Source organism: Penicillium hispanicum, assembly GCF_028827665.1.
Source record: "Penicillium hispanicum strain IBT 35686 chromosome Unknown utg000001l_segment0_segment0, whole genome shotgun sequence".
In the NCBI taxonomy this organism is placed as follows: Eukaryota; Fungi; Ascomycota; class Eurotiomycetes; order Eurotiales; family Aspergillaceae; genus Penicillium; species Penicillium hispanicum.
In genome coordinates, this window is record NW_026623193.1 from 676,626 (window position 1) to 703,796 (window position 27,171).

At 53.4% G+C, this 27,171-nt stretch overlaps 9 protein-coding genes across 9 annotated transcripts; 4 read left to right on the plus strand and 5 right to left on the minus strand.

Moving 5' to 3' along the window:
- Positions 1-444: 444 nt before the first annotated feature.
- N7459_000260 (glycoside hydrolase family 30 protein) lies at positions 445-1,959 on the minus strand (the record flags this gene model as incomplete). The annotated part of the gene is made up of 2 exons (XM_056939445.1): positions 445-1,049; positions 1,107-1,959. The coding sequence occupies 2 exons, from the start codon at positions 1,957-1,959 to the stop codon at positions 445-447; spliced, it is 1,458 nt and encodes a 485-aa protein (XP_056803725.1).
- Positions 1,960-2,912: 953 nt separating this feature from the next.
- On the plus strand, positions 2,913-3,620 carry N7459_000261 (GNAT family N-acetyltransferase; the record flags this gene model as incomplete). The annotated part of the gene is made up of 2 exons (XM_056939446.1): positions 2,913-3,315; positions 3,367-3,620. The coding sequence occupies 2 exons, from the start codon at positions 2,913-2,915 to the stop codon at positions 3,618-3,620; spliced, it is 657 nt and encodes a 218-aa protein (XP_056803726.1).
- Positions 3,621-3,751: 131 nt separating this feature from the next.
- N7459_000262 (putative short-chain dehydrogenase/reductase) lies at positions 3,752-4,704 on the minus strand (the record flags this gene model as incomplete). Its single annotated transcript, XM_056939447.1, has 3 exons — positions 3,752-3,814; positions 3,875-4,596; positions 4,662-4,704. 3 exons carry the CDS (start codon positions 4,702-4,704, stop codon positions 3,752-3,754), a joined length of 828 nt encoding a protein of 275 aa, XP_056803727.1.
- Positions 4,705-5,944: 1,240 nt separating this feature from the next.
- N7459_000263 (uncharacterized protein) lies at positions 5,945-7,680 on the minus strand (the record flags this gene model as incomplete). The annotated part of the gene is made up of 2 exons (XM_056939448.1): positions 5,945-7,361; positions 7,430-7,680. 2 exons carry the CDS (start codon positions 7,678-7,680, stop codon positions 5,945-5,947), a joined length of 1,668 nt encoding a protein of 555 aa, XP_056803728.1.
- Positions 7,681-8,576: 896 nt separating this feature from the next.
- N7459_000264 (3'-5' exonuclease) lies at positions 8,577-9,602 on the plus strand (the record flags this gene model as incomplete). The annotated part of the gene is made up of 1 exon (XM_056939449.1): positions 8,577-9,602. One exon carries the CDS (start codon positions 8,577-8,579, stop codon positions 9,600-9,602), a length of 1,026 nt encoding a protein of 341 aa, XP_056803729.1.
- Positions 9,603-10,311: 709 nt separating this feature from the next.
- Positions 10,312-11,538, minus strand: N7459_000265 (uncharacterized protein; the record flags this gene model as incomplete). Its single annotated transcript, XM_056939450.1, has 1 exon — positions 10,312-11,538. The coding sequence occupies one exon, from the start codon at positions 11,536-11,538 to the stop codon at positions 10,312-10,314; it is 1,227 nt and encodes a 408-aa protein (XP_056803730.1).
- A 585-nt stretch (positions 11,539-12,123) lies between these two features.
- Positions 12,124-16,652, minus strand: pex6 (AAA family ATPase peroxin 6; the record flags this gene model as incomplete). The annotated part of the gene is made up of 3 exons (XM_056939451.1): positions 12,124-12,583; positions 12,644-16,382; positions 16,463-16,652. 3 exons carry the CDS (start codon positions 16,650-16,652, stop codon positions 12,124-12,126), a joined length of 4,389 nt encoding a protein of 1,462 aa, XP_056803731.1.
- Positions 16,653-19,436: 2,784 nt separating this feature from the next.
- ace1 (putative C2H2 transcription factor (Ace1)) lies at positions 19,437-22,481 on the plus strand (the record flags this gene model as incomplete). Its single annotated transcript, XM_056939452.1, has 5 exons — positions 19,437-19,953; positions 20,313-20,545; positions 20,622-20,884; positions 20,937-21,212; positions 21,260-22,481. 5 exons carry the CDS (start codon positions 19,437-19,439, stop codon positions 22,479-22,481), a joined length of 2,511 nt encoding a protein of 836 aa, XP_056803732.1.
- Positions 22,482-23,804: 1,323 nt separating this feature from the next.
- Positions 23,805-26,929, plus strand: N7459_000268 (PX domain-containing protein; the record flags this gene model as incomplete). Its single annotated transcript, XM_056939453.1, has 6 exons — positions 23,805-23,925; positions 24,002-24,231; positions 24,293-24,601; positions 24,671-25,295; positions 25,354-26,642; positions 26,702-26,929. The coding sequence occupies 6 exons, from the start codon at positions 23,805-23,807 to the stop codon at positions 26,927-26,929; spliced, it is 2,802 nt and encodes a 933-aa protein (XP_056803733.1).
- Positions 26,930-27,171: the final 242 nt, after the last annotated feature.

Consider the following 27,171-nt stretch of genomic DNA (forward strand, 5'->3'; position numbering starts at 1 on the left):
TTCATTCAAATCCTCCACATTGTTTTTCTTCTGTAGAAACGTTCGTGTGCTAGAGCGTATGAATGTCTTCCCAGGCAATATTCATGTTTAGAGATTGCGAGTGACGAGAAGGGAATGGTCGTCACGTGCACCACTAGCCCTAACTAAGTCTCATTCGTTCAACTGATCGCAACGAAGCGTGATGTGAATATCTTCCAACCCGCGCGACGGGGCTGAGAAGCGACATAGTCAGCCATACAGTAGAATTTTGCAAGCTTGCGAGCAATGAGAGACGCCTTAGAGAAGCTTAATATGCCGACTGTAGAAAGAAACGGTCGAAACGGAGTACCGGGCACCGCGAGTATACCTTCATGCAAGTAATTTATGAAGTTCTACTGTAATCCGTGATCCGGAGTCTTTATAGATCGAGTGATACTTCTGACCCGTCAATCGCTATTTACACGCCTAAGACAAGGCCGGAAGGACCCAAGTGGTCACCGACTCGCTCGGGATATTTCCACTCCACTCCTCTCCACTTGCAGTCGAGAGAGTCACATACACATCGTTACTGAAAGTGTTCTCAATAACCACCGCACGACTTCCATCCGGGTTCAACGAGGCTACAGACTGAACACCACCGTTATCGTAGGTGTAGCTGCCCGTACCATTGAGCACGATAGCGCCGGGCGGCATGAACTTGCTGAACTGGGCCATTGTATAGTACGCCGTCTGGAAGGAGTAACTGTCCCCGTTGACAGTAACCAAGCCAGTGCAGGAGCTGCAGCCACCGCTGGAAAGATGCGGGCCGTCGTTCGAGGTCGTACCGAGAGTCCACGCAGCTACACCAGCAGCCCAGTTCTGCAGGGGACCCATGGTGAAGTCCGCTGCTTGATGCCAGGACCCGGTCGAGGGGGTCCAGCACTCGGTCATGTACTGGGTGATGGATGGGTTGCTGCTGTGGAAGTGGCTGAGCACTGTCCAATCGACGTTTGTTGCGTAGCAATGCCACGCAACGGAGTCGACGTATTTGCCGGCGTTGTCGATGACTGTCTGCGGATAGTCGGTGTTATCTTGTAGAGACTGTTTAGCATGAATGCGTTGCTTCTAGTACAGGGTTGGCAGCGTACCGGTGTTGTGGTCATAGGCCCAGATGCCAGTATTTAGCCCGGCGTCTCTCAGGGCAGGACCGACATAATTCTGGATCAACTGCGCGGATTCAGAATCGTACATGTACATCGTGGGATACCCCGACTGGCTGTTCAAAGGCTCATTCTGAATAGTAATTGCGTCGATGTCTGCTCCCAGGTCCTTGTAAGCCTGAATGTATTTCACAAAATACTGGGCGAAAGCGCTGGCGTAGCCGCTGCTTCCCGTGCCCCCACTGAGATAGCCATCGTTCAAGTTGTTATTTGTCGTCGTGCCGTCAATCTCGCCGTTCAGCTTCATCCAGCCGGGAGCACTCCAGGGCGAGCCAAGGATCTTCAGGTTAGACTGTAGCGACTTCATCTTGGCCAGCATCTTGGCCATGGCATTGCCACGGTCGCCGAGGTTGAATCCCGACAAAGACGGGTCGGAAGCGCCGCCATTATCATCGTATGTATACGCCGGGTCGCCCGAGAGATCCGAGGCGCCAATTGTATGTCTCATCAGGGAGAAGCCTGCCCCGGAATCGGTCATCAGGTCATTCAGCAGGTTTTGGAGATTCGAGCTCGACAGAGTATCGAATGACGTGACAGTCGCATCGGTCACCGCGGCACCAAAGCCCACAATCGTCTGCTTATGCCCGGAACTGGTGTCGTCAATACGGAGCTTCCATGTCGATTCAGAACCGGCGTCGCCTGCGCCTTTGACCGGCGCGGCGATCGAGGAGAGCTTGTAGGTGCCGGCGGAGTTGGAGCTATATGCCGATGCCGACGCTGCACGCTTCTCGGAGGCATAGCTGAGGGCAGCCAAGCCGAGAAGAGTGAAGACGGTATGCATGTCGAATTCGGTCTCTCAATTCCTTCGCGATCGAGAGGTGAATCGTGTCGTCTGCTTATCCTGGGAAGTAAACACGACGATCAGTAGGGCCCAACGGCCTTGTTGTATTCCCCGTTCTGCTGATTCCCAAGTAGCAGAACCGAAGCATGAAGAGCCCTGGTTCTATGCAGATTTGTGGTCGTGCGTGAGGCATTGGTTTCGATTTGGGGATGAACAGACTCCAGCTCACGCTCAGGCTAGTGTATGGCCCCCAGTCAGCATGAGGGCGTCAGCATGGTATAGTGTATAGCAGATCGCAAATCTTGCCCGGATCAGGCAAAACGAGTCTGCAGATCGAGCGTCCCTGAGTCCCGAGCGCCTGGCTAAGCACTAAGCAGACGAAGCAGACGAAGCAGGCGAGAGAGCATATCGACGGCCCAAGAGTCCACCTCCCCACAGTTTCCCTGCAAGCCACCGTGCAACCCGACAATACGACGATGCACGGGCGAAGCGTTTTCGAGTCCGAGGTTGAGTCGCCCTGAAGATGTAGGCGCAATAATGCTTGCGCTTGAGGGAAATGGTCGGGCTCGGCCGCTCGTTCTCGTATTGACCTGCCGAGTCATCGCTCGCGATGGTTCGGCGCATGCAGGAATGCCGATTCGAGGCAGAAGCATAGCGTGTCTGCGAAGCACAGCGTCGTGAAAGCAATTGTAACCATAGGCATCGCGGAATAACGCCGATCACGGTTGGCCTAATAGGAGACGAGCCAGAAGAAGAGGGGAGTGCCAGTGATGCCTGGGAATGTCCCTTTGGTATTTCTTCAGCCTGAGAATCGATCACCACAAGCAGCAAGTGTGCGCATTGCTCTCCACGCCGCGAATGCGGATGCCTGTACGGCCCCTATTTAAAATGCCATCGAACTGGAGATCTTCTCACGGAAGAATCAGACACGATTTACTTCAAATTCATCAATAATGACTACTCCCGATTATTCTATCGCCGCCGTCGCGAGCTCCGACCTCCCTACGCTTGCGCGGTTCATCCACGATGCCAAACTCGCGCTCAGCATCAACAGACTGATATTCTTGGACTGGCCAAATGAGCCTGTGCAGAGCAGGCAATACACAAGCGCCGTCCAATCTGGGTACGACGACCCGTCAATCGAATGTTTCAAGGCTGTCGATAATCACTCTCAGGAGATCATCGGCTACTTCGTCTTAGGTCGAAAGCGATCCGTGGAGAAAACACCGCCCATCGATATCAAAAACGACGACTCCAAAGCAGATGTCCCGGAAGGATTGAATCCGGCGCTTCTCGCCGAGGTGGTGAATGCGACAAGCCTGATCGCCAGGGAGACCGAGGACATCGATCGCTATGGTACGGACCGACATGTCCCAACCGGTTGAGCGTCACTAACACCACGCTCAGAACTCATCTACATGTGTGTGAAACCCGCACTCCAGAGACAGGGAATAGGGTCGGAGTTGGTCCGGCTGGGGTTTGAACGAGCTCAGGCCGAAGGCATCCCACTCGCTGTCTGCGCGGAGGCCCCGGCCTATAAATTCTTCGCCAAGCTTGGTTTCAAAGAGACGACCCATGTCGATATCGACCTGCGCAACTATGCACCGGCAAATACTGGGTTTGGGATTTTTCGTTTGACGGGGATGATCTGGCGACCCTGAGAAAGCTGTGCTTGGGATATAGGATAGCGGTGTCTTCAATAAGTACACAAATAAACGGCACGTTGGTGGTATTAGCATCGCCCGCTCGGCACATTTGTATGCAGAAGAGTGTCCATATCTCTATACTGAAATCATTGAATAGTGAAGCCGCCGTCAACCCGGATATCTGCCCCGTTAATCATACCGCTAGAATCCTGTTCGAAGTGTGAGAAAGCAGAAATCAGCGATGAAAAATTAGGCATCTTAGTCCTTACCTGGCAGAGAAACAGGACTGCATCGGCGACTTCCTCGGGCAACGCAAACTTGCCGGTAGGAATAGTCTTCAAGAAAGCCTCCCTCACGGAATCTTCTCCCCACGCCTTTTGTCCGAGGGCAGTCCAAGCCACGGTAGGAGAAACCGTGTTGGAGGTAATCCCACGACCTCCCCATTCCGAAGCCATGCTCCGCGTCAGACCCAACAGAGCAGCCTTTGAGGCGCAGTAAGCACCATGGCGGTGCAGCGCCGCATGCGCGGCTTGCGACGAGATACTGACGATTCGGCCCGGCGGCGGCGGGCTAGTGGACGACTCGGCAACACTGGAAGCAGCAAAGTACAGACGTGCAAAGGCCTGCGAGCACAGCATGGGCCCGAAGACGTTGGTGGTGAGATGCTTCATGGTCTCCTCGGGCGGGGTGATCTCCATATCGCTGAGAGACACGTACCCGGCAGTGTTGACCAGAATACCGGGGAACGCGCGCTCTGCAAGCGACGAGGAACCCGGCGCAACCAGTTCCTTGCTCAGCGACTCGAATGCCGACTGCACGGACTCGGGCGCGGTGATATCGCACTCGTAGGTGCGGATGTCGTCCATGTCGGAGCCGCCGTAGCCAGACTCGAGGAGTTGGTCGCGACGCGCAGCCTCGAAGGGCGCATACAGGATGGCAAGACGCGCTCCTTGCTGCCTCAGTTTCTGGCCAATGCTCGATCCCAAACCGCCTGGATCAAATCCGGAATTAACCCTGCTTCGATCTGTGTTGGGGGTGGGATCCCTTCATCCCTACCTAGGCCTCCAGGGAGGATCGCGAGCCGGCGCGCAAATGCCATGGTTATCTCTGCAGATCACAAGCGGGTTGGCGACTGGTGCAATCCAGGAACGTGTGCGCGACAGCAGGTAATGTGAGATTCAGCGCTGGTCGCTGGGCGAGACTCTGGGGGCCCCTCACGGCGCTGTATGCAAAGGATCGGAGATTCCCCGACGTCGCCACGCTGGAGGATGCAACTGACGTCAACGCCCATCTCCACCTTCATTGCCAGATGGGGATGCATGAGCCTATACATTACGAACAGTTTACTCTTGAGGTCTATCACCGTATAACCAGCGTGAGTCTCTTCGCAAGGTTGAAGGATGAAGTACCAACGGTGGTAGAGGGATATCACGAACCCACGGTCGGGCATTGTTTGGATCCAGCGGCAGCGAGAGGCGATACAGAATGGAAATGTGCTATTACAGATTTTCTTTCATTGGAGAATTATCTCTAGTATGCTTTTGTGATAGTTGCTGATTAGTACTGATAGACGGCCTTCAGATCCCTGCAAGAGCCGAGTGTATATCCATGGACTACGAACCACTCCTATATCCTGTATGAGTCGAGGCAGGATTGCAGTCTACATCTACAGCATACGTTAACCCCCGACCTATCGGCTCTGCTTGAAACTACGAATGGCGGTTGGTGCCGGACTCTGCTGCTGGGCCTTCTCTTCTGGCTGCGTGAAGACCTGTCGTTCACAAAAGCAAGCAACAACACGAACAGTGCGATGCTCGGGCATTTCTCATCGACCAAGCCCGAACCAAGAGGGAGACCTCAAGGCCAGCTTGGGCAGACTTCAATGCTCTGTCCGGTCGCAGCCAACTAGTCGAGGCGTCCTCCAGAGGAGTTCGTCATGATTGATTCCCGTTTGGCTTGGTGGGAAGCGATGCAACTCAAGGACGATAGACACCCTGGCAGATAGCCCAGCAGAAAACCGCACCTCTACAGAGCAGAGACCGTTAGTAGCATCTGCCTTCTGACTAGGTCGGGAAGACGAGACACGAAACGGGGGAAGAAAAGGGAAAAGAAAAGCATGCATGTCCTTTCGCTGGTATTGTCCAGATCAAGTTCTAACGGTGACTTCTCAGAACGGGGTTTACTCCGTAGAGTAAAATCCTCGAACGCCCGTCATGCTGCTTTAGAAGCATACTTACCCTCCCCCCTGCGGCGCATGGCCACCACGCCGCTATACCACCATGTCTTTCCTCAGATCGAGGCCGTTGTCAGGCCAAGGCCCATCCCATACGCCTCGTAGATCAAACTGCCGCTGGCTGAGTAGGCATAGCCATTTTCTCGTCTTGCTTGACGGAAGTGTCTGTCTCAGATGTGGAATCGATGGGTGCCAAATGCTGGAACCAGTCATCCTTCGACTTTCGCCACCATTCCAACATCGCAATAATTGTGACTCCGCCCATGATGACGATCGCGTAGTTGAAGAGGCTGGAGTCTTGGTCGATGGAACTGTCCGAGTACTGCGGTGCACAGAGAACTGCAAAGGCGAAGCCGTTCCAGATGAACGTGACGATGGCTGCGACAACGCCAAACCATCCCATGTCCCAGAAGCCCGGGCGGAAGGATTTGCGGGTGATGAACGTGCGCCCGAAACCGAGGAGACCATACGCTGCGATCGAACCGGCTGCCGAGGTGGAAATCAAACTGGAGAACGCGACCTGGGACGGCAACTGGGTGCAAAGAAGCAGGGCAGCGATGGTCGAGATGAAGATTACCGCATTATGAGGCTGTTTCGATTTTGAAACTCGCGATAGCGTGTCGCTGAAGGGGAACACGCCATCACGGGCTACCGCAAAGACCAGTCGCGACACAGCAACCAGTGAGATGGAAGTGTTGAGAATAGAACCGATCATCGACACGATGGTCATGACAACGTGCGCATGCGGTCCCAGCGCCATGGCGTACATGTTGATAAATGGCTGGGGCGCGCTGGTGTCGTAGAAGGTCTCGATGGAGGGCATGCAGAAGAGAAACAGGATAATAATCGGAAATCCACACAAAGCAGAGGCAACCGTTGACCAGAACACACCCTTTGCGGCTGCCTTCTTGGCCGAGATGGTCTCCTCGGCGACGTGACCCGACGCATCTTCGCCCACGAGACAGCTGGCAGTCAGATACCAAGACAAGACCCAGTTGAGGCCAGTTGTCGTTCCACCGCCGTTGTAGGTTGACTTGAACACATATTCTGCAGACTGGAATCCGTACGTCTGCGACACCCCGATCGGAAGCCAGATGAAGTTGAGCAGCATATCGATGATGATGACGATGACGCCGGCCCGAAATACCCAAGCGTACATGCGCGAAGGGAGAAAGTTCAAGGACGTAGCGATGCCCAAGAAGAGCAGCGAGAAAGCCCAGGCGATCGCTCGCGCGCGCACATCCGAAGTCTCGTACGGGAAGCTTGTGTGCGGATTGAACACCACGACTTCGGAGACCAGGTAGTTGGCCACGCCAAACGAGTCGCTAGCAAGAAAGGCGGTCCATGCGACCAGCGTCCACGCCGCCACGAGAAACGAGACGAAACGCCCGACGCGTCCGCCACCCCACGAGCGCAATGCCCAGTAGTAGATCGACCCCGCGGCGGGATAGCTCGAGCAGGCTTCGGCGAGACAGGCAGCGGTGATGATAGAAAGAATGCTGCCGGAGACCCAAGAGCTCCACCTGCAGGATGTGTTAGATGACTGATGCGTCCCAGCATGGAGAGATGTGGATGGGTTCGATATGCTCACATCGCGGCAGGTCCGCCGGCACTCAGAGCGATATAGAAAGACACTCGGATTCCTCCGATGCAGTACAAGGCAGAGAATGCGCAGGCGAAGTTGTCAAACGAGCCCCATCCCCGCGCCAGCACCGATCGATAGCCTAGCTTCAGCAGGTCGCGGTCGTCTTCGTTGATCACGGAGCCCAGATCTTCGTCATTCTGAACGGCTTGGCTGTTCTTGGCTGCATCCGAGGCAGCAGTAAGGTCGGAGGACAGCATAGCGAGGCGTTGTTGATGCAGCAAGCGATCCAACCTCAACCAAGATTCAACGGAAGTTTGTGATGGTTGAAAACATGGAAGACTCACCGGGTGAAATTTTCTCTTAATCTCGGTCCAATCACGTGGGGCGATCAATTGCTTCAAGCGATGATTTCATCCACGGATCGATTCGCAGTGGAAAACTATCCATGTGTAGCATACCTGCGCATCTTCCAACAAGGCATAATCGCGGCGATGCAGCGCTGCATGCAACTGAGCAGGGCTACCAATCGTCGCCCGCCACGCCATGCATGAGATGAGCACGAGAATGCCTTGCCGACAATGAAAAACTGTTGGGCAGGAAGATAAGAAGATGCCCGCCATCTACGTACAATAGAAAACAGTACGCCTGGTTTATTGTCGAAAGCTCCGAGCTTCAAACGCCGTGTCTGATCTCACCCACGATGGCCAAGTCGAAGCCAGCCAGCTCGGAGGTCTTTTCTTGCCCACAATGCCCAAAGTGCAACTTCAAGAGTCTTGTCGCTGTCCGAGATCATTTCGTCAATCGGAAACACCCTATTCATTGCTCGGGATGCAATGGGGGGTTCACGGACGCGCTTTTGCTGATACAGCACTATCAAAAGCACGCAAGGCCGGTCAACACGGAGCAAAAGGCAGCAACCCAAGCTACACCGAAGCTATCAGTGAAGCAAACATCGTCAGCAACAGCAATGCAACCACCATCTTCAACGAGAGCCTCGAAGAAACTCCACAAGGACAATAAAAGACAAACCTCCACACAGGACTCAGGAGCTGCACATGCCGAGTCTTTGCGCAACCCACCGATTCCCGCTTCCTCGACGGGATCTGTACGGGTGAAACCGCCAAGTATGAGGATGTTTTTGATCGAGTACTGAATGGCAACTAACTTGGAGCGTGCAGAACTCGAGCCGCAAGTCACTCAGGTTGCGAATCCTCCCATAATCCTTGATCCTATGGAGCAAGATCTCATCCTGCGATACCTTCAGGCTCGCGCCCACTCGTTAACCCGGCTTCGAACTCAAGGATATGCGCTAACGACTGCGACTGACCCCACCCCTCGATTATCCAAGGGGTCTGTTCCAATTCATGAGTTCGAACTTGCGCCTCCTCGATCAACGAAGAACACACAGAGAACAAGGCGAGCAATAGTAATCGATTGCGAGATGGTGGAAGTGGCAAATGGTTGCTCAGAACTCGCTTCCTTGAGCGCGATCGACTTCTTGACCGGCGAAGTACTCATCAACAATTACGTTCACCCAACATCCAAAGTCGTCTTCTGGCGCACTAAACACAGCGGCATCACTCCGGCTCTTATGGCCAGCGCTGTGGCCGCCGGACAGGCTTTGAATGGCTGGCCAGAGGCTCGGAAAAGGCTATGGGAGTTTGCAACCAGGGACACAGTACTAATCGGGCATTCTCTCAACCATGATCTCGACGTTCTGGGCATTCTCCATTCCAAAGTGGTGGATTCTTCCATCTTGACCGGCGAAGCCGTGTTTCCCGCCCTCCTGCCAACACAACGACTCACCCGCACCTGGGGGTTGAAAAAGCTCGCCCAGGAACTACTTGCCCACAAGATACAGACCGGCAAAGCTGGGCACGATGCGTTGGAGGACGCATATGCAACACGGAACGTCGTCATCTGGTGCATCCGAAACCCGGAGTTGTTGAAGGAATGGGCGGAGCAGGCTCGACATCAAGAGGCGCAGCACAAGGCCGAGAAGTCTCAGCGGAAACGCAGAAAAGCGCGCAGCAAAGGAAAGGCTCCTGCGTCAAAACCTGTTGGTTCTCCTCAGGACCTTGATTCCAACAGTTCCTCCGATCCATTTGACGTGGCTGCGTATCTGGTGGAATGTGGATGGCCTCACCCGGACACTGGGTATGAGCCCTGGTCTGATTGAAAGAGTCGTTGGATTTGTGAATTGCAGGCTTAGCATGCCGATCGCACGTTTGTAGGAACGGATACTGAATGTTCTTTTGTATCTGACAGATTGCAAGATAGTAATCCACTTTTGCTAATTTTCTGTACTCGGACGGCCGTCTTATCAAGTCGAGTACGGACAGCATGGCTGAGCCACGCGAGATAGTAGAGGCTTTACTGAATAATGACTACGAGTGCGGGTGTGGGGAACAGGCACCAGGAAATCAAGTTGTCGGAATGCAAATCAGTATTGAGGCAGGTCCCAAACTCCAGTCATGAGACTGGCTTTCAGGTCCCAACCTACCACCTGGATGTTAAGCATCCAACACTGAGAGAGGTACATGAAACGAAAAAGAAAAGCAAAACTTTTTTGAGAGCCCCCTTGGGAGATCGGAGTCGGGGTCAGGGTCAGGTCCAGAATCGTCGGTCGTGAGACCAGCTTCCGGTCCTAATCCACCATCCACCTTCTCCATCATCCAACATGGGGGCCAGACATGAAGCGAAAAAGAAAGAAAAGAAAGAAATCTACGAAGGAAGATCCTGGGGATGAGAGTCATTATCAGGGTTCCCAGTTATGAGATCAACGTTCCGATCCCAGTCCTCCATCCCCATTTCATCATCCGTGGTAGACGCCCTGTGCAATATGTTCGAGACCATATTGTCGAATGGATGTGCCAAGCGATGCGGAATCAGATATTGGGTCCGAATTCGTCATCAAGTGCTCGATCCAGTGGGCTGCGATAATGTCGCATCATCAGCATAGCACAGCCAGCACATTCGGGAATGTGAGCGAGCACTTCCTCCCAACAACGGGTAACGCATCGTTGTTCTGTCAAGCAGAGCTTCTTTCGGAGATCACCAAAGTTCGGATCGATTCCCATGTATGAGAGACCCGCGTGGTCGAGGTCAATCCGAGCAAGATAGAGGTAACTGCAACCTCTGCAGAAGTAGCGCTTGACCTCATGTCTTTCCTGCGTGACATGGGGGAGCCAAGTGAGTGCTGCACCCAGGTAATCTTGCCAGGGAGGCGGTACTGGCATTACAGCGGGCAAATATGTCATGGGTTGAAGTTGAGCCAGCCGAAGCGACTGGTAAATGCTCTCCTCATTCAGGCGTGCGGCGGTTGCGGTTGGACCATGAATTCGATAGTTAAACTGGGCCATCGCCACGAGACTGGCCTGTGTACCAAATTTCCGAATACTAGCTTGGAGAAGGCATTTGACAGGAAACAAGAAGGTACGAGTTGGGGCAGCAAGTCGAGGCCATGCACCGGACGCATAACGCTGCGTCTGATATTTTATGGCTGGAACTTCCTTGAGCTCGTCAAGGGTCAAGAAGAACGCCTTCTGGGCATCATTCAAATTAAGGTACCAGTAGCACTTGTGGGCTACCATGCAAAAGTGACAAATTCGCTCCCCGGTCGCAAGGAATAGGAGGTCACCAGCTCTGGGGCAAGCCCGACATTTTGGTTGGAAAAGCTCGTTGTGGAAATTCCTGATGGAATTCCAATAATAGAGACCTGTGTGGCCGAGAAGGTCCCGGATGTTGGGGATCCAGCGCAGGAGCGATTGGTAGAGTCGATCGTTCATCAACATCCATCTAGCATAGTGGCAAGTCCGGGCGAACATCTCGTGCGAGCGGAGATCCATTTCACTGATGATAATGTCGATGATCTCTTGAGGCAGACATGCCAGGCTGCCCAAGTTAGAATGATCACCGTTGGTTGGGAAAGGGACATCTGCCAGAGGAGTTGCTGGGAGATCCAGCAGATTCGGAGTCGTACATCCTGTCCTCTGAGCGTCTTCGACGGACAGATTGATTATGGGATCCAGCTCTGCAGGAGTCCAGTTGTTGATGTCAGTGGCAACAGGCCACATCGGGTTCCTCATCATCTCGGCGAAACTCGGTTCAGACATACTGGTCGTACTTTGGGTTGTACGAACAGGCAGGTATTGGGCTTGTGGTGGATTGTGTGCTTGGCAGGCAGGGCCGGCAGAGTGGAACGAAGAGCCCACAACAGGATGCGATGGCAACGGAAGATTTGGAGAGCTTGAACAGGTTGAATGTGTGAGAACGTGAGAACGTGTGGGAAGGTGTGTGAAGGTGTGGGAATAGTGGAAGGAGTGGAAGAGAGAGAGGTGGAGAGAGGAATTCAGAAGAAAGGGAAGATGGACTTCGTGGGTAGGAGCAGTGAAAAAGCAGCAATATCGACGAGGCAAGCAATGACGAGGTAAGCAGAGACAAACGTCGCGTCGTGGGGATTGATTGGAACAGTTGGATGGGCTCGTTTAGGGCACTTGGGACGCGGTGCCTAATGTTTGGCAGAGTAGCATAGAACCTGGCGGAAACGTATTAACGATGCCGAAGAGTTCTTGAACGAAAAGATGACTGTTCAGGTTGAAGGGTGTTCGGCTGGCTTGTCCTAGACAAAAATGCAGGTTGATGACTCGCCACAAGAGTTCATGCATGCATCGACGTTTCCTCGTCCCCATCTTCTAGAATCACTCCACTTTCTCGATGGCGTTTGAAAGATGACCAGTCCGAACAACATAATCATCTTCACCCTCACCGTCCTCGCTATCCAGGTGATCATCGGCCATGTCCTCGTCATCGCCATCTAGCGCCACATCCGACTCGTTTCCAGTCAGAGCATCTTCGGCTTCCTTACCAACACCCTTTCCCTTGCCTTTGCTGCTTGGAGTGGAACACCCAGTAGTATCACTGTGAACAATACCACCAGGCCATTGCTTCAGGCCTTTGATACCGCCATTTATACTGGCAGAAGAGGAGTGATCGCCATTGGTCATGGGCACTTCATCCAATGAAGGCGAGGCTCCTAGGCTGAACGCCTCCATCGCTTCCGCGATGGTCTGTGGAGCAGCCGCACTCGAGTCCTGCTTTTGCTTGTCGACAGACTCAAATGTCTGTCGAATCCGCTCAAAATGTTCTAGCTCTTTTGCACTGCATGATCGTGAGTATATTCAATACACCAAAGAAAGACATCCATGAACCATAACTTACCTCACACTGGGAACAAGTTCCGTTTGCGCCGAGAAGAAGTCATCTTCCGTCACCGTCACAGATACATCGTCCGAGGTCGCCAAATGGTCAAAAAACCAATCCGTGCTCACTAGCCCGCCTGGCAGTTGCTTGATCTTGTCATCTACGGCCGTAGACTTGCGCGTGATAGCCTTGAGCATGGCATCCGAGCACAGCGCATATAGATCGGCACCAGTGTACGTCAGGGGCAGACGTTCCGCAACCCGTTCGAGGGAGACATCTGGATTGAGCACAAATTTCCTCGTGAGAGCCTCCAGGATCGTCGCTTGCTTCCTATGCGTGTCTGACACTCCCAGGTATAGCATCTTATCAAACCGACCCGGCCGCAGAAGAGCGGTGTCAAGCAGATCCGGGCGATTCGTTGCTCCAATCACGAAGACTCCGCCGCTGTTTTCCTCTCCTCCATTCATGCCGTCTAGCTCCGCGAGAAGCTGACTGACAATACGATCCATGACACCGCCGCTATCTCCTTGGTTGCCACGCTTGGGCGCGACAGAATCCAGTTCGTCGAAGAAAACCACACAAGGGCGGGCATCCCGGGCACGCTGGAATACTCGTCGAACGTTGGCTTCGGATTCACCAATATACATATTGAGCAATTCTGGTCCTTTGACGGAGAAAAAATTCAGAGAGAATTCGGTGGCAATGGCCTTGGCGAGTAGGGTCTTGCCGGTTCCCGGAGGGCCATAGAACAAGATGCCACTGCGCTTCTTCATACCCTTGGCGAATAGCTCAGGCCGCTCAAGCGGCAGCTGGATGGTCTCCACCAGTGCATCCTTCACGTTGCTCAACCCACCGACATCTTCCCAGCTCACATTTGGAATCTTCGGCGCGCCGATTGAGTCGGCGAAGTTCTTCCGGGCGGCCTCAACGGCAGCATCGAAATCTGCTTTAGTGACACCTCGGACTCCCTCTCCTCCGGCGAGCAGGACGTCCCGTACACAGACTTTCGACCCAGATCGCTGCTTGCTGGCAGCCTCTGCGAGTTTTTCAAGGCGGGTGGACCGCGCACCGGCGGCTCGCTCCACAACATCAACCAAATCTCCTGCAACGAGAGCTGCAGTCTTCAATGCTACAGTTCCTAGGTCCACATCAGAGGAAAGTTTGATACCACGCTCAGCGACCGCATTGCGAAGGATCCCTTCACGTTCTCTTTCTTCGGGGGCTCCCATTTCAAATTCATGAGTGAACATGCTGCGAATACCTTCCGGTATTTGCTCAACATCCGTGGTAGTAGCAATAATAAGCCGAGCCTCATTGATGATATCGGCCATGGCAGTCACCATTCGGTCTGCCGTCAACACCTCGATATGCTTGATGAGCAGAGCTGTGCAGTTAGATCCGCAATGGAAAGCGCGTTCTGCGCGGGCTTTGAGATAAGCTTCGGTCTTAACATCACCACCATTTGCTCCGCCTTCGGTCAAGATGTCATATGCATCAATGGGGAACACATGAAGACCGATGTCGGCACATGCTCGGGTAGCAAGGGTTGCCTTGCCGATGTGCCTCTGTTGGGCTCTCAAGAGAATGACCACCGGCTTCATTCCTAACTGAATAGCGCGAGGACTCGTGGCTGCGGACATCAAGTCACGAATTCGCTGTTGCAAAGGTGCGATGAAGGGTTGCGGTGGGTCTGCAACTATACCATGAGGTGCTGGTACATCACTGGCTGACTTGGGAATTGTCCTGACACCCAGCCAATACTCCCACCCATTCCTCAAAACTCCAGGAATCCGGCTAATGTCGCTCCCGGCTTGTACCATACGGGTGCTCGAAGGGTCAATGACTGCAACCCCACCCCAGTGATCCTCGCCGGTGTCGTCTAGTTCTTCGATGCTAGTTGGGGTAACTTGTCCCACGCGGAACCAAGCAACACCCACTTTGCGAGCCTCGGAGAGCCCTGGGCCAGGGCTTTGGCCTAGTCGAGAGGTGATATCGTCTTCTTGGTTAGCACCATCGCCTGATGTGCCCGAGAATACAGCGCGGCCTAGTCCTTCGTCAACACTAATGCCGACCAGGTCGCCACTCTTGAGAATTCGCCGACGAGATTCAAAATAATGCTTAAGACCAGCAAAGAGCGCTGGCTGCAGAATGCGATCCATAGAAAGAGGAGTGGAAACTTTGAGGAGGGTGACCTCCTTGGCTAATGGCGGGTTCTTGGCGGCAGCTTTCATCTGATGCCACAGACCAGCCTTCGACGACCCATTGGCGGCAGCAAAGTTCATGGGCGAGATGCGCAGATACTTTGGGTTCTCAATGTTGCTCAACAGCAAAGGAGGGACGAAAACCGAAGGGGTCAAGCGAGTCGGGGGACGTTGTGAGAAGCTTGATCGACGATCTCCCGAATGGTTGATAGCATATCGGGGCTTCGGCGATGGAAGGTCAGGCAGGCCAAAGACTTTTACCGGACGCCAGTCACCCAGGTCTTCTGGCGATTCGTTGAAGCTTCCCAACTTCAGCGAGGCGAAGATATTCAGCTGGGGTTCCTCGGCTGCTTCGATGCGCACCCAGTCACCTGAGAAACAACCGATCTTGGCAAGTGTACTGATATCGACGAAGACGAAAGAGTCAACATCTTCGTCGTCACGAGGCCGAGGGTGTAACACTTCGTTCGGGACGGGTTGCAGAAGTCCTTCCACCTTGAAGACCTTTCCTGTGTTGCGGCCAGGGCGCATAGTAGCCGAGGTGAAATTAGATGCGACCGAGCCAGGGGTATGAACCCCATCAACGCGCCGTCCACCTGCGCGGGGTGTTGCGGATGTAATCGAGGATAGGATACCCGACGGGGTCTGTGGCAACTCAGGAGCGGAGAGGGAGATCATATCCTCAAGAGATTCATCCGAAGAATCACTTACCGAGTTATCCGACCCTTCGGTCTCTGAGTCTTCGGCGGCCGAAGTGTTTCCCATCTCCGTCCCGCTTTCTCCGGGCTTGTCCTCGGCGGCGGAGTAAAACTGTTCATTGGATGTGTCGTCGGCTTCATCCTCGGCGACTTGTTGCAATGAAACAGACCGTGGAAGAAGAGGCTGATGTGGCCGATTCATCGTTGGGCGGGATTGGATGAGAACAATATTGGTCGTCGGCATCAAAAGGCCCTGGGAGACTGGTTCGCAGAAAGTGATACGGGCCGGCGGGGCGGGCATATAAGTGATAGGATGCGCTGGAAGGGGAAGTGGCAACACATCCCCCGTATGAACGATCTTTTGAGCAGTGAGAGCTTCACGGACTGCAGCAGTGAGACGCTGCTCCGTGTCCACCGCCGGTTTCTTTGAATTTCTTTTGTTTTCCGATGCTTTTCCGGCCAGCCCCCATACGCTTTTAGCACCGGCGGCGTTATGAGTGAATCCCCCGCCGAATTTACTCTGTACGTCGTCATGATGCCGAAGCAAGTTCCGCTCTACTGTGACAAACATGGTATCCAAGTTGATCGGGGCAGCATCGAGGATCCGAATATCAACGGCACGCTGGTTTTGCAGCGATTGGCGGGAAGGGTCGAGCTTTCCGAGGGCCTGCAAGAAAGGTTGAAGTGATTCTGCAGATTCCGGAAAGAGGACCGTCGAGTGTGAAATCGGTGCCTGGGAGCGAATTGCCGCTTGAAGTCGGATGGGCAACACTGTCCATGCTTGATCCTCTACGGAGGTATACGTCGGCGAGTGCGGGCAGACCGCCACATACAGGATTCCATCTCCATTTGCTGCACCTGTTGAAAAGCGTCCAATCGAGTCAGCGACTGTCCTATGCCAAAGTTGCCGACCGTTGGAAGGTCCGATGTGAGCTCACCCTGAAGAGCCTCTTGCGAGAAGAGGTCATTTGCTAAGTCCTCCGATAGGACACCGATATGCCCACGCAACTGGGGATCCAACGCTAGACGTGCGCCGACCGGGGGTTTATTGTGCAAGCGCCGCTTGCCAGTTCGTCTGCGCCGTTGTCGGGGCTGTCGGGAGCTTTGTGCGTAATGATCGAAGTCCATGGCTGCGGGGACTCCAATTGCGGTTGGGAAAGGGATCAGGGGCGGTTGGAGGTCCGGTCGTGAGGATACAGGGCTTTTGAAGCTTCCAGTCAACCGCACATGTCACTGAGCATCAGTATCCGGCGGAAACAGTTGCTTCGAGCGGATAACGAGGCGCGCATCGAGAATCCGGGGGAATTCACCACGCGGGCGTTTCGGCACCGCCCGTCTATTCTGCCACTCCGAAAGCCGAGGTCCAACCGGTGCTCTGCGATGGTCCAGATCGAGTATCAAGTACCGAGTACTTCTTGTCAGAGCAGGCGACGGATATCAGTGGCCGTGGGCAGTCTTTATTGTCGGTCATGGTGAAATCACTTAGGGCTAGGCTTTGGTTTTATTCTGGATATACACTCGCATTTCCTGCGACGCGATTGGGCGAGATGCGTTAGCCTGTGATCCGGACAAACGAGTGCAGCCATGGACCCCCATCGATCTATGCAATGACCATCATACTGCCGTCCCTCAGAAAGCTTGGGAGGAATTCCTGGTGAAGGGCTTTGGCTCACTAGGATTGGTTTCTTGTTCAAGACTATATACGCTGGCTAACGAAATATATCTCGATGTAGGAGGTTGTAAATCATGCATCGGGACAGCCGCCTGAGCGACTCGAGGTACGAAGCAAATTGTGCTCGCAGAATCCTCTCTTTAGGAGATTATCTACATGAACACTGGCCGTGGATTATCATTGCTTTCATTGCTCCACATCCATCCATGGATAAGTGCTTCAGGTACTCCCCTTGTAGTTGACCTTATCGCTGATTGGACCGGCATTGACTGACACCCGAGCCTCGACGATGGGAGCCATGACTTGCTGTATTTCTTCTGGGGACATTGCTTGTACTGGACTGCCCAAGTGATCAAATCCACGAGTCTTGCAACCTGGAGCATTCCGAATGGCATTTTCCTAGGTATGTTTTCGACCTCCCGGTGCAGGCCTCGGAAGGAATGGCCCGCTCTACTTCATTCTACTTGCTTCTCTGGCGCTTACCTTGGTTTCTTGAGTACATACATCGCTTGATCGATGCGTCCAAGTACAATACGCCCGGGTGGCTCGGCATGTGTAGAAAATGGGTTCCCGCGTGGAATGCATGATTGCTCATGCTGGAATTGATTATCCATGGAGACGTCGATGTGCACCTCTCCCGTATCTGGTCCCGAATTATTTAGGCTGCCACCTTGAAGTACTTTGCGGATTACCTGAATGCTGATCATGTGCTGGTGACGGGCATTCTTCAAGCCGCAGGGCGAAAGGGGAAAAAATAAACCACGAACGTATGGTGATTCAAGTGTATGGCGGTCCAGATTGATGACTCGGACTGGTCAACATTTACCGCTCTTTTTCAATCCTCCCTCGACGCCGTGTATAAAGTACTGTGGCGGAGTCAGCGCGCAGCGCCCGGATGCGATCGGCAGCGGGAGACTCGGACCAACGAGGGTCCGATTCGAGGAGGCTCAAACTCACGTGTGCTCCACCCGAACTCTGGCCCCTTGATTTTACAATCGGTAAATTTACAGTAGCATGTAAGTGTGGATGCCTTCGCGGGTGGATCGGGGCTTCCTGTTCTCCCGCCGGCGGCAGCGGTCTATTGATTGCCCCCGACCCGACGGGTTTAGTCCACGTTCGCAAGGCCGTGGGAAATGGCATGATTCTAGGCTGACACGTGGTGTTAGTATGTGTGGCAGAAAAGGGTGGAAGAAAAAAGAATCTGCCTGGCACGATGATCCACGTCAAGCTCGCTGACGACGCAGGCAGATTCTTTTCCCACGAGCCATGACGCCGGGCGAGCATCACGTGAGAGAGTGAGGCTCGGAAACACGAGGGACGCTTGGAAAGAATTCCAAGGTTGGAATTGGATGTCATTATTAATCAGAAATACTACCCGACGGCTGGAACACTTGCTGTACATACTGTATGTGTATACATATATACACATACATACGTATCGTCGGTGCCTCGTTGGGCTAGAGATGTTCCCAATTTAGGAGCGCGGGGGGCGGGACCCGGTATGGGTGGTACCACGGTATGTTTACCTGCTGGGGCCATGATTGGCCCTCCTAATGGACCCTGTCGTCCTAAGACTGAGCTGTAATGCTGTGACGCGCAGTCCGCTAATCACGTGCCAGTGGTGGTGCTCAGCCATCACACTCTATCCCTTATCGAGTCTAGCGCCGTCGTCTATCAGGCAGACATCCTAACGCGCAGCGCTCGTCATCTTCTCTTCCACCCCCGTTCTCTCCAACTGTTCTCACCTTCTCTCACCTTGGGTTTATTTGTTGATATATTCTGCAACCTTTGGATGTTCAATATCTTTTTTCGCCGCCGCGGCTCCGCTTTTCCCTTCACCCTCGATTACATTTTTCTCAAGCCGCCCCATCTTGTCGGCGGATCTGGAGTCTGTCAGCCCGTCAAACGTGCGACACCAGCGCATTCCAGGAGCAACCAAGGCGCATATAGCCCCTCTAATTAGATCGTTTCCATCCAGGCACTCTGTGCCTGACTGCGAGAGATCTCGATCCCTCTTGGTCCACTCGAGGGAGGGGCCTGGCGCCTTGATATAAACGTCCCAACCCTCCAAACAACTGCCTTGGATTGCGGCTGAAGCCTCCGACTCAACTGTCCACTTCTGGAATCCTTTGACCCAAGGGGCATTGTGAGTCACACCTACTCGCATCAGTCACCTATCGCAAGCTGCCTTCCTCTCTGGATATTGGTCTAACGGGTCCTCGCTGCAAAAGCAACCTATCATGACTGCTACCTCGCAAGCTCAGCCTGCTCGGGTCCACCCGCGCCGACGCCCCGTTTTGGATGGCCCTCTCCCGTCCCTAGCAACAGACTCGTCTGTCACTAAGATGCAACTGAAAAAGGGCGAAACCTTTCATACTCCCACCTCCCCCCCAGCAGATGAGCGGGATCCAGTCCTCAACATCCGGTCTCTGCCCCACCGCTCCCCGACGTCCCTCGACTCGATTGCCATCACTGAACAGAAAATGGCCTCCATTCTCGAGCGCCTGACCCTGGACTGCTCGGACGAGGAATCTGGCGAATCTGCCTCATCCCCAAAGGATTTTTTTCCTCCAGATGTTTTGGAGGCTGGCGTAGAAGATGAATCCCGTCGGTCCAGTGCACTTCGACGCCCATCCTTAGATGGAGATCTTCCTTCACCGGCTAAGGAGACCCATGATGATCATGACCATGAATCTGACAGTGGCCTGGGAACATCGGTCAGCAGTTGCGAGGCTCTGTCAGCCCCCGAAACTAGAGGTGAGTTTGTCATGTCTGAAAGCACAAGAGCTGCAAAAAAAATGAGCAAACCTCTTAAAATGCCTTATCCCCTGCATAATTTCATTCCTGCCGATGTCGTGAAATAGCTCATGCTATTTTACTTTCTCTGTCGTGGATTCACTTTCCTTCATGTGGCCTTCCCTGTATTGGACTAGCGTCGTCGTGAATCCGGCGATGATGTCTTACTGCTCTCGACCAGCATTGTCGTGAATGTTTCAAGCCTTGAATTCCCCATTGGTGACTGCTTTTTTTGGTCCAGAAATGGTCGTGAATTTGATAGTCGCCATTCAGCGCCCTGAAATCTCCAACAAGCCTCGCAGCTAACATTCCATTTCCAGAAAATAAATGCAGCACCGGGGCCTCAGTTGCTTTCGACGTTGGACCTACTTCAAGGCCTCAACTTAACCTAACGGCCTGCAAACAAATTGAGCGGTATATCCTCGTACCAATACTCCGAGAGCCGAAGTTGCGGCCGTTCCACCCTCTCATTCAGAGTATTCCCACCCGCATCGTGAATAGAAAAATTGTCTGCCTTAGAGACTTGGAGAAGTGTCTACTTTGGGTCGCTCCGGTAAGTTAGTGTGGCGCCGGCGTCTAATCGTGAATGATTTTCGTGAATGAGTTTCGGATTAAGAGTTGACATAAAGTTCTCCCACGCTCTACAGAAGTTCGCTTCCTCGCATCTTTCCTATCTGAATTTCTCGGAGTTTACTATCCAGTGCCTGCATTCAGCAGCTTCTCATTTAAACGACCGCGAGCAACGTCTACCGACTGATCGCCCATACACTAACGGATACTTCCTTGATCTCGTGGAACAGGTTCGCAGATACGCCGCCATGATTCGGGCCTCCCGCGAGCGGGCTCAGCAGGGCCAGGATGCTAATGCTGCCAACAAACCCAAATTCAACTTGTAAGATTGCCAGGAAAATCCCATTTCAGAGAAATTGGCTAATGATACATAGAGTGACCGATGCTGCTCTTGAAGGTGGCTTGTCGAAGAATGGCAAACCCGCGGAACTTGTCGTGATGCAAGACGGCAAGCCTATCTCAATGGCTACTGGTCTTCCGTATGCTCCTGGGTCCCCAATTCCCTTCAAGCGAGCCATCAGCTTCGATGAAGCCGTCGACGAGGGTGTGCAGCGTTCTATGGCCCGTCGCAAGAAGAACGCTCCTCCCATGGACATCAACCAGAAGTGCTCACACTGTGATAAGGTGTTCAAACGCCCCTGCGACCTGACGTATGTATCATAGTCCGCTTGACTGCCATCATACTAACATCCAACAGTAAGCACGAAAAGACCCATTCGCGCCCCTGGAAGTGCACCGAACCTACCTGCAAGTATTATCAGGTGGGCTGGCCCACCGAAAAGGAGCGGGACCGCCATCTCAATGACAAGCACTCGGACGCTCCACCTCTGTTCACCTGCAAATTCCAGCCGTGCACTTATGCCTCGAAGCGCCTAAGCAACTGCAAGCAGCACATGGAAAAAGCTCATGGCTGGGTTTATGTTCGCTCCAAGAACAATACTAGAGGCGGAAGCAAACGTGGCTCCTCCCTCCAGGCCACCCCTGGGACCCCCAGCGTGTCGACTCCGGCGTCAAAGTCCGTTGATTTCTCAACCCCTATGAGTGGACCAAGCCCGTCTTCTCGCGAGCCCTCGCTCTTCCCGGAGAATTTGGGCTTCAATTTCGCGGATCCTCCACTCCCGGCGCGGAGTGATGACTACCTTTCACTCTTCGATGCTTCGTCTTATCCCACCTCCTCTAGTGTGGGCAATGACTTCGGCTCGTTGGCCACTTCTGTCAACCTCGATACCTTCCAGGCCCAGTTTGAAGCTGGTGACCCGAACAGCCTGATTCCAGCCTTGGAAATGCATCGCCAATCGATGAACACTATGTCCATTCCTTCCGCCGAGTCGGTTCCGGAATTGATGCCTCACTCAATGTCCTTCGACGGGTCCCCTCTCGCTACCACTGACAACAACAGTCTCAACTTTGACTACGAGTGGAGCCACCTGGACTTGCCTGCTCCGGAAGATTACACCGTTTTGCACATGGTGCCCACTCCGGCTCACTCGGACAACAAACCCTACACGGTCTATCCCGGCAACATGGGCCCGCCCCCACTCCCCCAATACTCCTATGGAGCTTCGGGCAAGCTGTCGGGCCTTTCGCCTGGTGCCCAAGGCCACTTGACTCTCTACTCTCCCGATTCCGGCGCAGCAGAGGAACGTCTTTCTGACCACTACGAGTACGGTATTCAGCCACAGACCGGTAACGACTTCACGCTTTACGAGGCATCTTCTCGTCTGAATGCTGCCAACCTAGTTCCCGCTGTGAATCGGTACCAAGCCGTGAGCCAGTACGCGCAGGCTCAAGCCCAGACCATGTTCCCTCCCTTGCAGGACCGGGATCTACAGGGCATCCAGTCGTGGCCCGAGCAGCGCCGAGGATCCAACTCGGATAGCTACGCACCCACCGATATGGATCTGGAATTCATGAAGTAAAGGCCGGCACAAACACGGCTTTTCCACTGACGGTTGAATGGAGCTCTTTTTTTTCTTATTTCTTTTCTTGAGTGATGTTCAGCAAGCGACCTATGTCTACACTCCGTTCCTCGTTCACCTGAAGTGTTTACACCCCTTTTCATGACTGCTTCATTCCAGTCGCCGCTCCGGCTTTTGCCGACGAAGTAGTGGCTTGCATGAGCAGTGTTTACGATGTTACCTGGTCATGATTGAACTTCGTGGGCGGTCGCTCCGACTCCTGTCGATGAAGTAATTTCTCGTGGAATTCAGATTGACTTAGGATGAATTATTCTCTTCAAGTAATGCCTCTTGAGTAAAATGCCTCTTGAGTAAAAACTCCATTTCCACCCCACGGAATCGCTGTAGGGTATCTTTCGACCTCAACTCTTTGTCTTTGGAAGTCTACGAGCCCTTCTTCGTTTTCTCCCATTTACAGAGTTTCATTCTTCATGCGATTTGCACCACGGAGATGTCCCACCTCTCATTGCCGGCGTGATGTGATAGCGCAAGTCATTCTACCAGACGCCGAGCGTTTGGTGTACTAGGCAGCATGATATTCAGCCCTAATGCCAAATCTGCCCGAATACCAATCACAACCATCAGCGATGCCCGGTGGAGGCGAGGGCCGCGTCAGAGCTCCTTCACGTCGCGGGGGATTAGGAGCAGCCATCCATCAATTTAACGGACAGTGTGGTCTTTGTTCTGGCGGAACCGGTTCTCAGCTTCTGGGTCCTAGGCAGCTCGGCAGGCGTCGTAACTGATCAGTAGTCGGGGTGTCATCGTCGGGGCCATCGTTTGCGACGGAGCGTATTTTGGCTTCACGCAACATGCTAGCTATTTCTAGATAGGCTCACAGGGATAGAGTAATAGGAATACTATCATGGAAGGATGGGAGTCGTAGATGAAGTCGAAACGTACATATTAATAGCGCCCGGGCGTGCAGCCTCTGGTGCCGATCATCATCCCCGGCCACCAAGCCCTACATGTATTCTCCGGCGCTTTCAGCGGGTGACGACATCATCACCCCCCGCTTCCTCTTCTCCAACCTCACCCTCAGCGTCCCCGTCCACGCACGTCAATTGCCCCAGGTCTCCCTGGAGATTTCTCAGAAGAATTTGGAATCCGCGAAGCGATTTGCTCGGGAAGCACCACGACGGGGCTGTGTAGCCGGCGGCTATTGAATCTCGGCGTCAACCAGCTCAGTCCAGGCAGACGAATTCCGCTTCCCTTCGCACCTTTCGAGCCGACCTCTCCCAACCGTGGGAGCTGTGTGTCTTCCCATCCACCCCGCAGAGCTTCACTATGCAGGATTCGCGGTCGCCAGGCGATCCCGCATTCCCCAACGGCGGTGAGCGCGGAGAGCTGCCTGGTCGATCGGCCACCTCGCCGACAGGGCAGATCTTGACGGGCAAGCAGGAACACTGTAAGATCGTTGGATGTGCTGTGGATATGTGATCGAGGTCACGGATTGCTGACAGGGCCTGCTTCTACGTGCGCAGATCTCAAACGCGAGCTCATCGCCCGTCAAGTCCGCGACGAAATCTCCGAGCTGAACTCCCCCACTGCGCTCCAGCGCTTTGGCGCCCCCTTCAGATCGGAGTTTGGGGAGGTCGCCCCCGTTGACTCCGAGTTACCTATCCTACGCTATATCTTCGTTCACCACGTTCGCAACTTCCCCTTTCTCGACCAGGCGCGGGAGAAGGAGTTCTGGCAGGATAAATTACAAGTGGTGCGTGTTTGTCGTGTGAGATCATGACGCAAATCATTGGATATTGACTCTTCGTCGGTAGTTTTTAGAGTCCTTTGCCAACAAGCATGTCTCCTCTTCCGAAGATCGGCTGGAGGAAACAAAACGCCGGAAACTGGCCCGGAAATGTGAGAAGCTCGTGGAGCTGATGATGGTCTCTGGCGTGCCCACGGCTTCTGGATATGAGGAACGTATCCAGTTTTCGGAGATGGAGGTAGTGGAGCGTGGGGCCAATGACAAGGGACTACTGGTTAATATGCCCGAGGGCCATGCGATCAATACCTGGGATGTCAATGTGGCAGCAGTACGAGTGACATCTGTCAAGCGGACCGTTCGCTACCACCCTCATGCGGTGAGTTTCATGCTATTTTGAGCCTACTGGATCGACCGACTGAGTATGTACTGATGTCATGCCGGATAGGAATTCATTATTCGAGTTCGTCGCAACGACAAGCAAGAGTTCCATGTCGGCAGGCGATATGGAGAGTTTGTCAAGCTGCACCGGAGACTGCGCACAGAGTTCCCAGGCAAGCATCTGCCACCTCTTCCTCGGAAGAACAAAACTTCAACCACCTCCAGCTGGTTCGGTTCTGCCGATGATGACAATTCATCCGTCTCGTCTATTTCGACTCAAGATGCCAGTCTTCCCGATGATGGAACCCCGGCTACTAGTCGCACATTAGCGCCCGGAGGCCATCAGCGGTCGATTTCACGAGGATCCATGCGATCAACAAAGTCCACCCGCGCGTCTACTGACGTCTCTCGGGAAACTGTGCTCTACCGCGAGGAGCAGCGTGTATCCTTACGTGCATTCCTACGTACTCTCTTGCAGAATAAGCGTATTGCTGATTCCAAGTCGATGGAAGAGTTCTTGACAGCCCGTCCTATGGCCTTGAATGAAGAGGAGATGCTAGATGTGCAGAGGCGGAAGGAGATGGACGCAATTCGGATTGAGGAGCAGAAACGCTTCTATGAGATTGCACGCCAACGCGCTGCCGAGTTGGATGTTTACATGGAGAAGTTCCGAAGGGATATCGTTGAGAGCAGTAAGTCGACGCAAAACTCTGTGGTTGTGGAGTGGCATATTAACCAGGTCTGTGACAGATGGATTAACCAAGCTTTTTGCTGAGATCCGAGAGAAGCCCTCCATCGCAGAGCTCAGCCCGCAATATCAAAAATTCGCCGAATGGCTCCGTATCGAGTACGTCTCGTCTGCACGATCTGCTGTCGCTTCGACTGACAATACTAGGGTTGCCGCTACTGTATACCATTTGTTCCTTGCCGAGGATAACTCACCAGAGTTGTTCGCGCAGGCGAAGAGGATTCATGGGCTTGTTCCTTATACATTATTGAAAAATGTGATTCGCATCGCCAACCCTGCTGCAGTGATGTCCGGAGTCCTCGATCTGTTCTTGGCCCAACCGTTTGGGTCGCGGTCACTACTGCAGCGTATCTTCTCGTTGACCCTGAACGACAGCATCAAAGACTTCCAAAAGTCGATCAATCCGCTGGTTGCCAAGATCGATGATCCTGTCCTCTCTCAAAAACTGAAGAACTTCGTCGATGCTGACGAGGCAATCAAGAATGAGCTTCGGGAAGAAGCAGAGGCGGAAGATGTTGACCTCATTGTGGCTGTCCTGCGCTCGGAAAGTCTGTCCCCAGAACTCACCACTGAGCAAATTGGCAAGGTTTTCAATGGGTGGGTGGCTTGGAACTATGCCGTAGATAATGTGGATCTGGAGATGCAGCAAGGCGCACAATGGTTTGCCAACATGAAGCAACTTCTCAAGCTTTATACCCGACAGCGCGACAAGGCAATGATGCTTAGCATTGCTGAAGAGCCTGTCACCTTGCAACTGTTCCGTGATCTCTTTACCATCTTTTACGAACCGCTGGTCCGGGTCTACAAATCTGCCAATGTGTATAGCAGCATCACTGACTTTGCTCAATTTGCCGACGATGGCATTTCTGTGATCGAGAGTGCTCAGCGACAGGATGCTTCCGCGGACCCGAACCAGACCGTTCAAGCCTTTATCGACCTGTGCGCTCGCCACGAAGACAACTTCTACAAATTTATCCACGAGGTGCACCTTCATGACAACGGTCTCTTCCAGTCTTTGATGTCCTGGATCGAGGAAATTCTGGATTTCCTACGGAAAGGTCCTCAAGGTGGCAAGCTCGACATGAATGCTTTATTCCAAGGCGCCGCTGGCGCCGGCCAGATTGACAAGGATGTTGCTCTGGCTGAGATCAATGCGTTGATCAAGTGGCACGAAGACCGAAAGCGCTGGCATTTGAACAAGACCCGACAAAAGATGGCTGCTGAAGGTACAACCAATGAAGCCATCCCCGGTGCTGCCGCCTTCCGGAGTGGAGACTTTGGTCTCGACGAGGTATGTACTATCGATCAACCCTTTCTTAGGTTAACGGAACATATTAACCATTCCACCAGGCTGATTTGGAAGATCTCACCATCTCGGATGAGGCATCAGACTCATCAGATGAGGGAACCGACGAGGATGAACTCGACGACCCCATCGCTTCTGAACGCCGCCGTCGGATCAAGAAACAAGATCAGCTCCGCCGTACTGCGGGTGAACCTGTGAAACCTGAGGTTCATGAGATTCTCAAGCTCGCTGATCCTTTCGTAGTGATGTTGCGCTACGTACTCGCTGATTGAAGCACTGCGTCTTCTTCTACGCATCCATGGGTGATACTGCGTTCCCTGTCTTGGTCATAATACTTGCATTACATTTCTGTACTCGGTATGAACTCATACATCACCATTTAGATGCTCCTTTTGTCCCCCCTTCTTGCTCTGTGGTTCTGAGCTTGTGTTTATAGAAACATTAGATAGCTTCAGGCCTCTCGCTGAGACATGCGTTCGATAAAACCAGAATCGGGGACTTCCGAACAATGCTT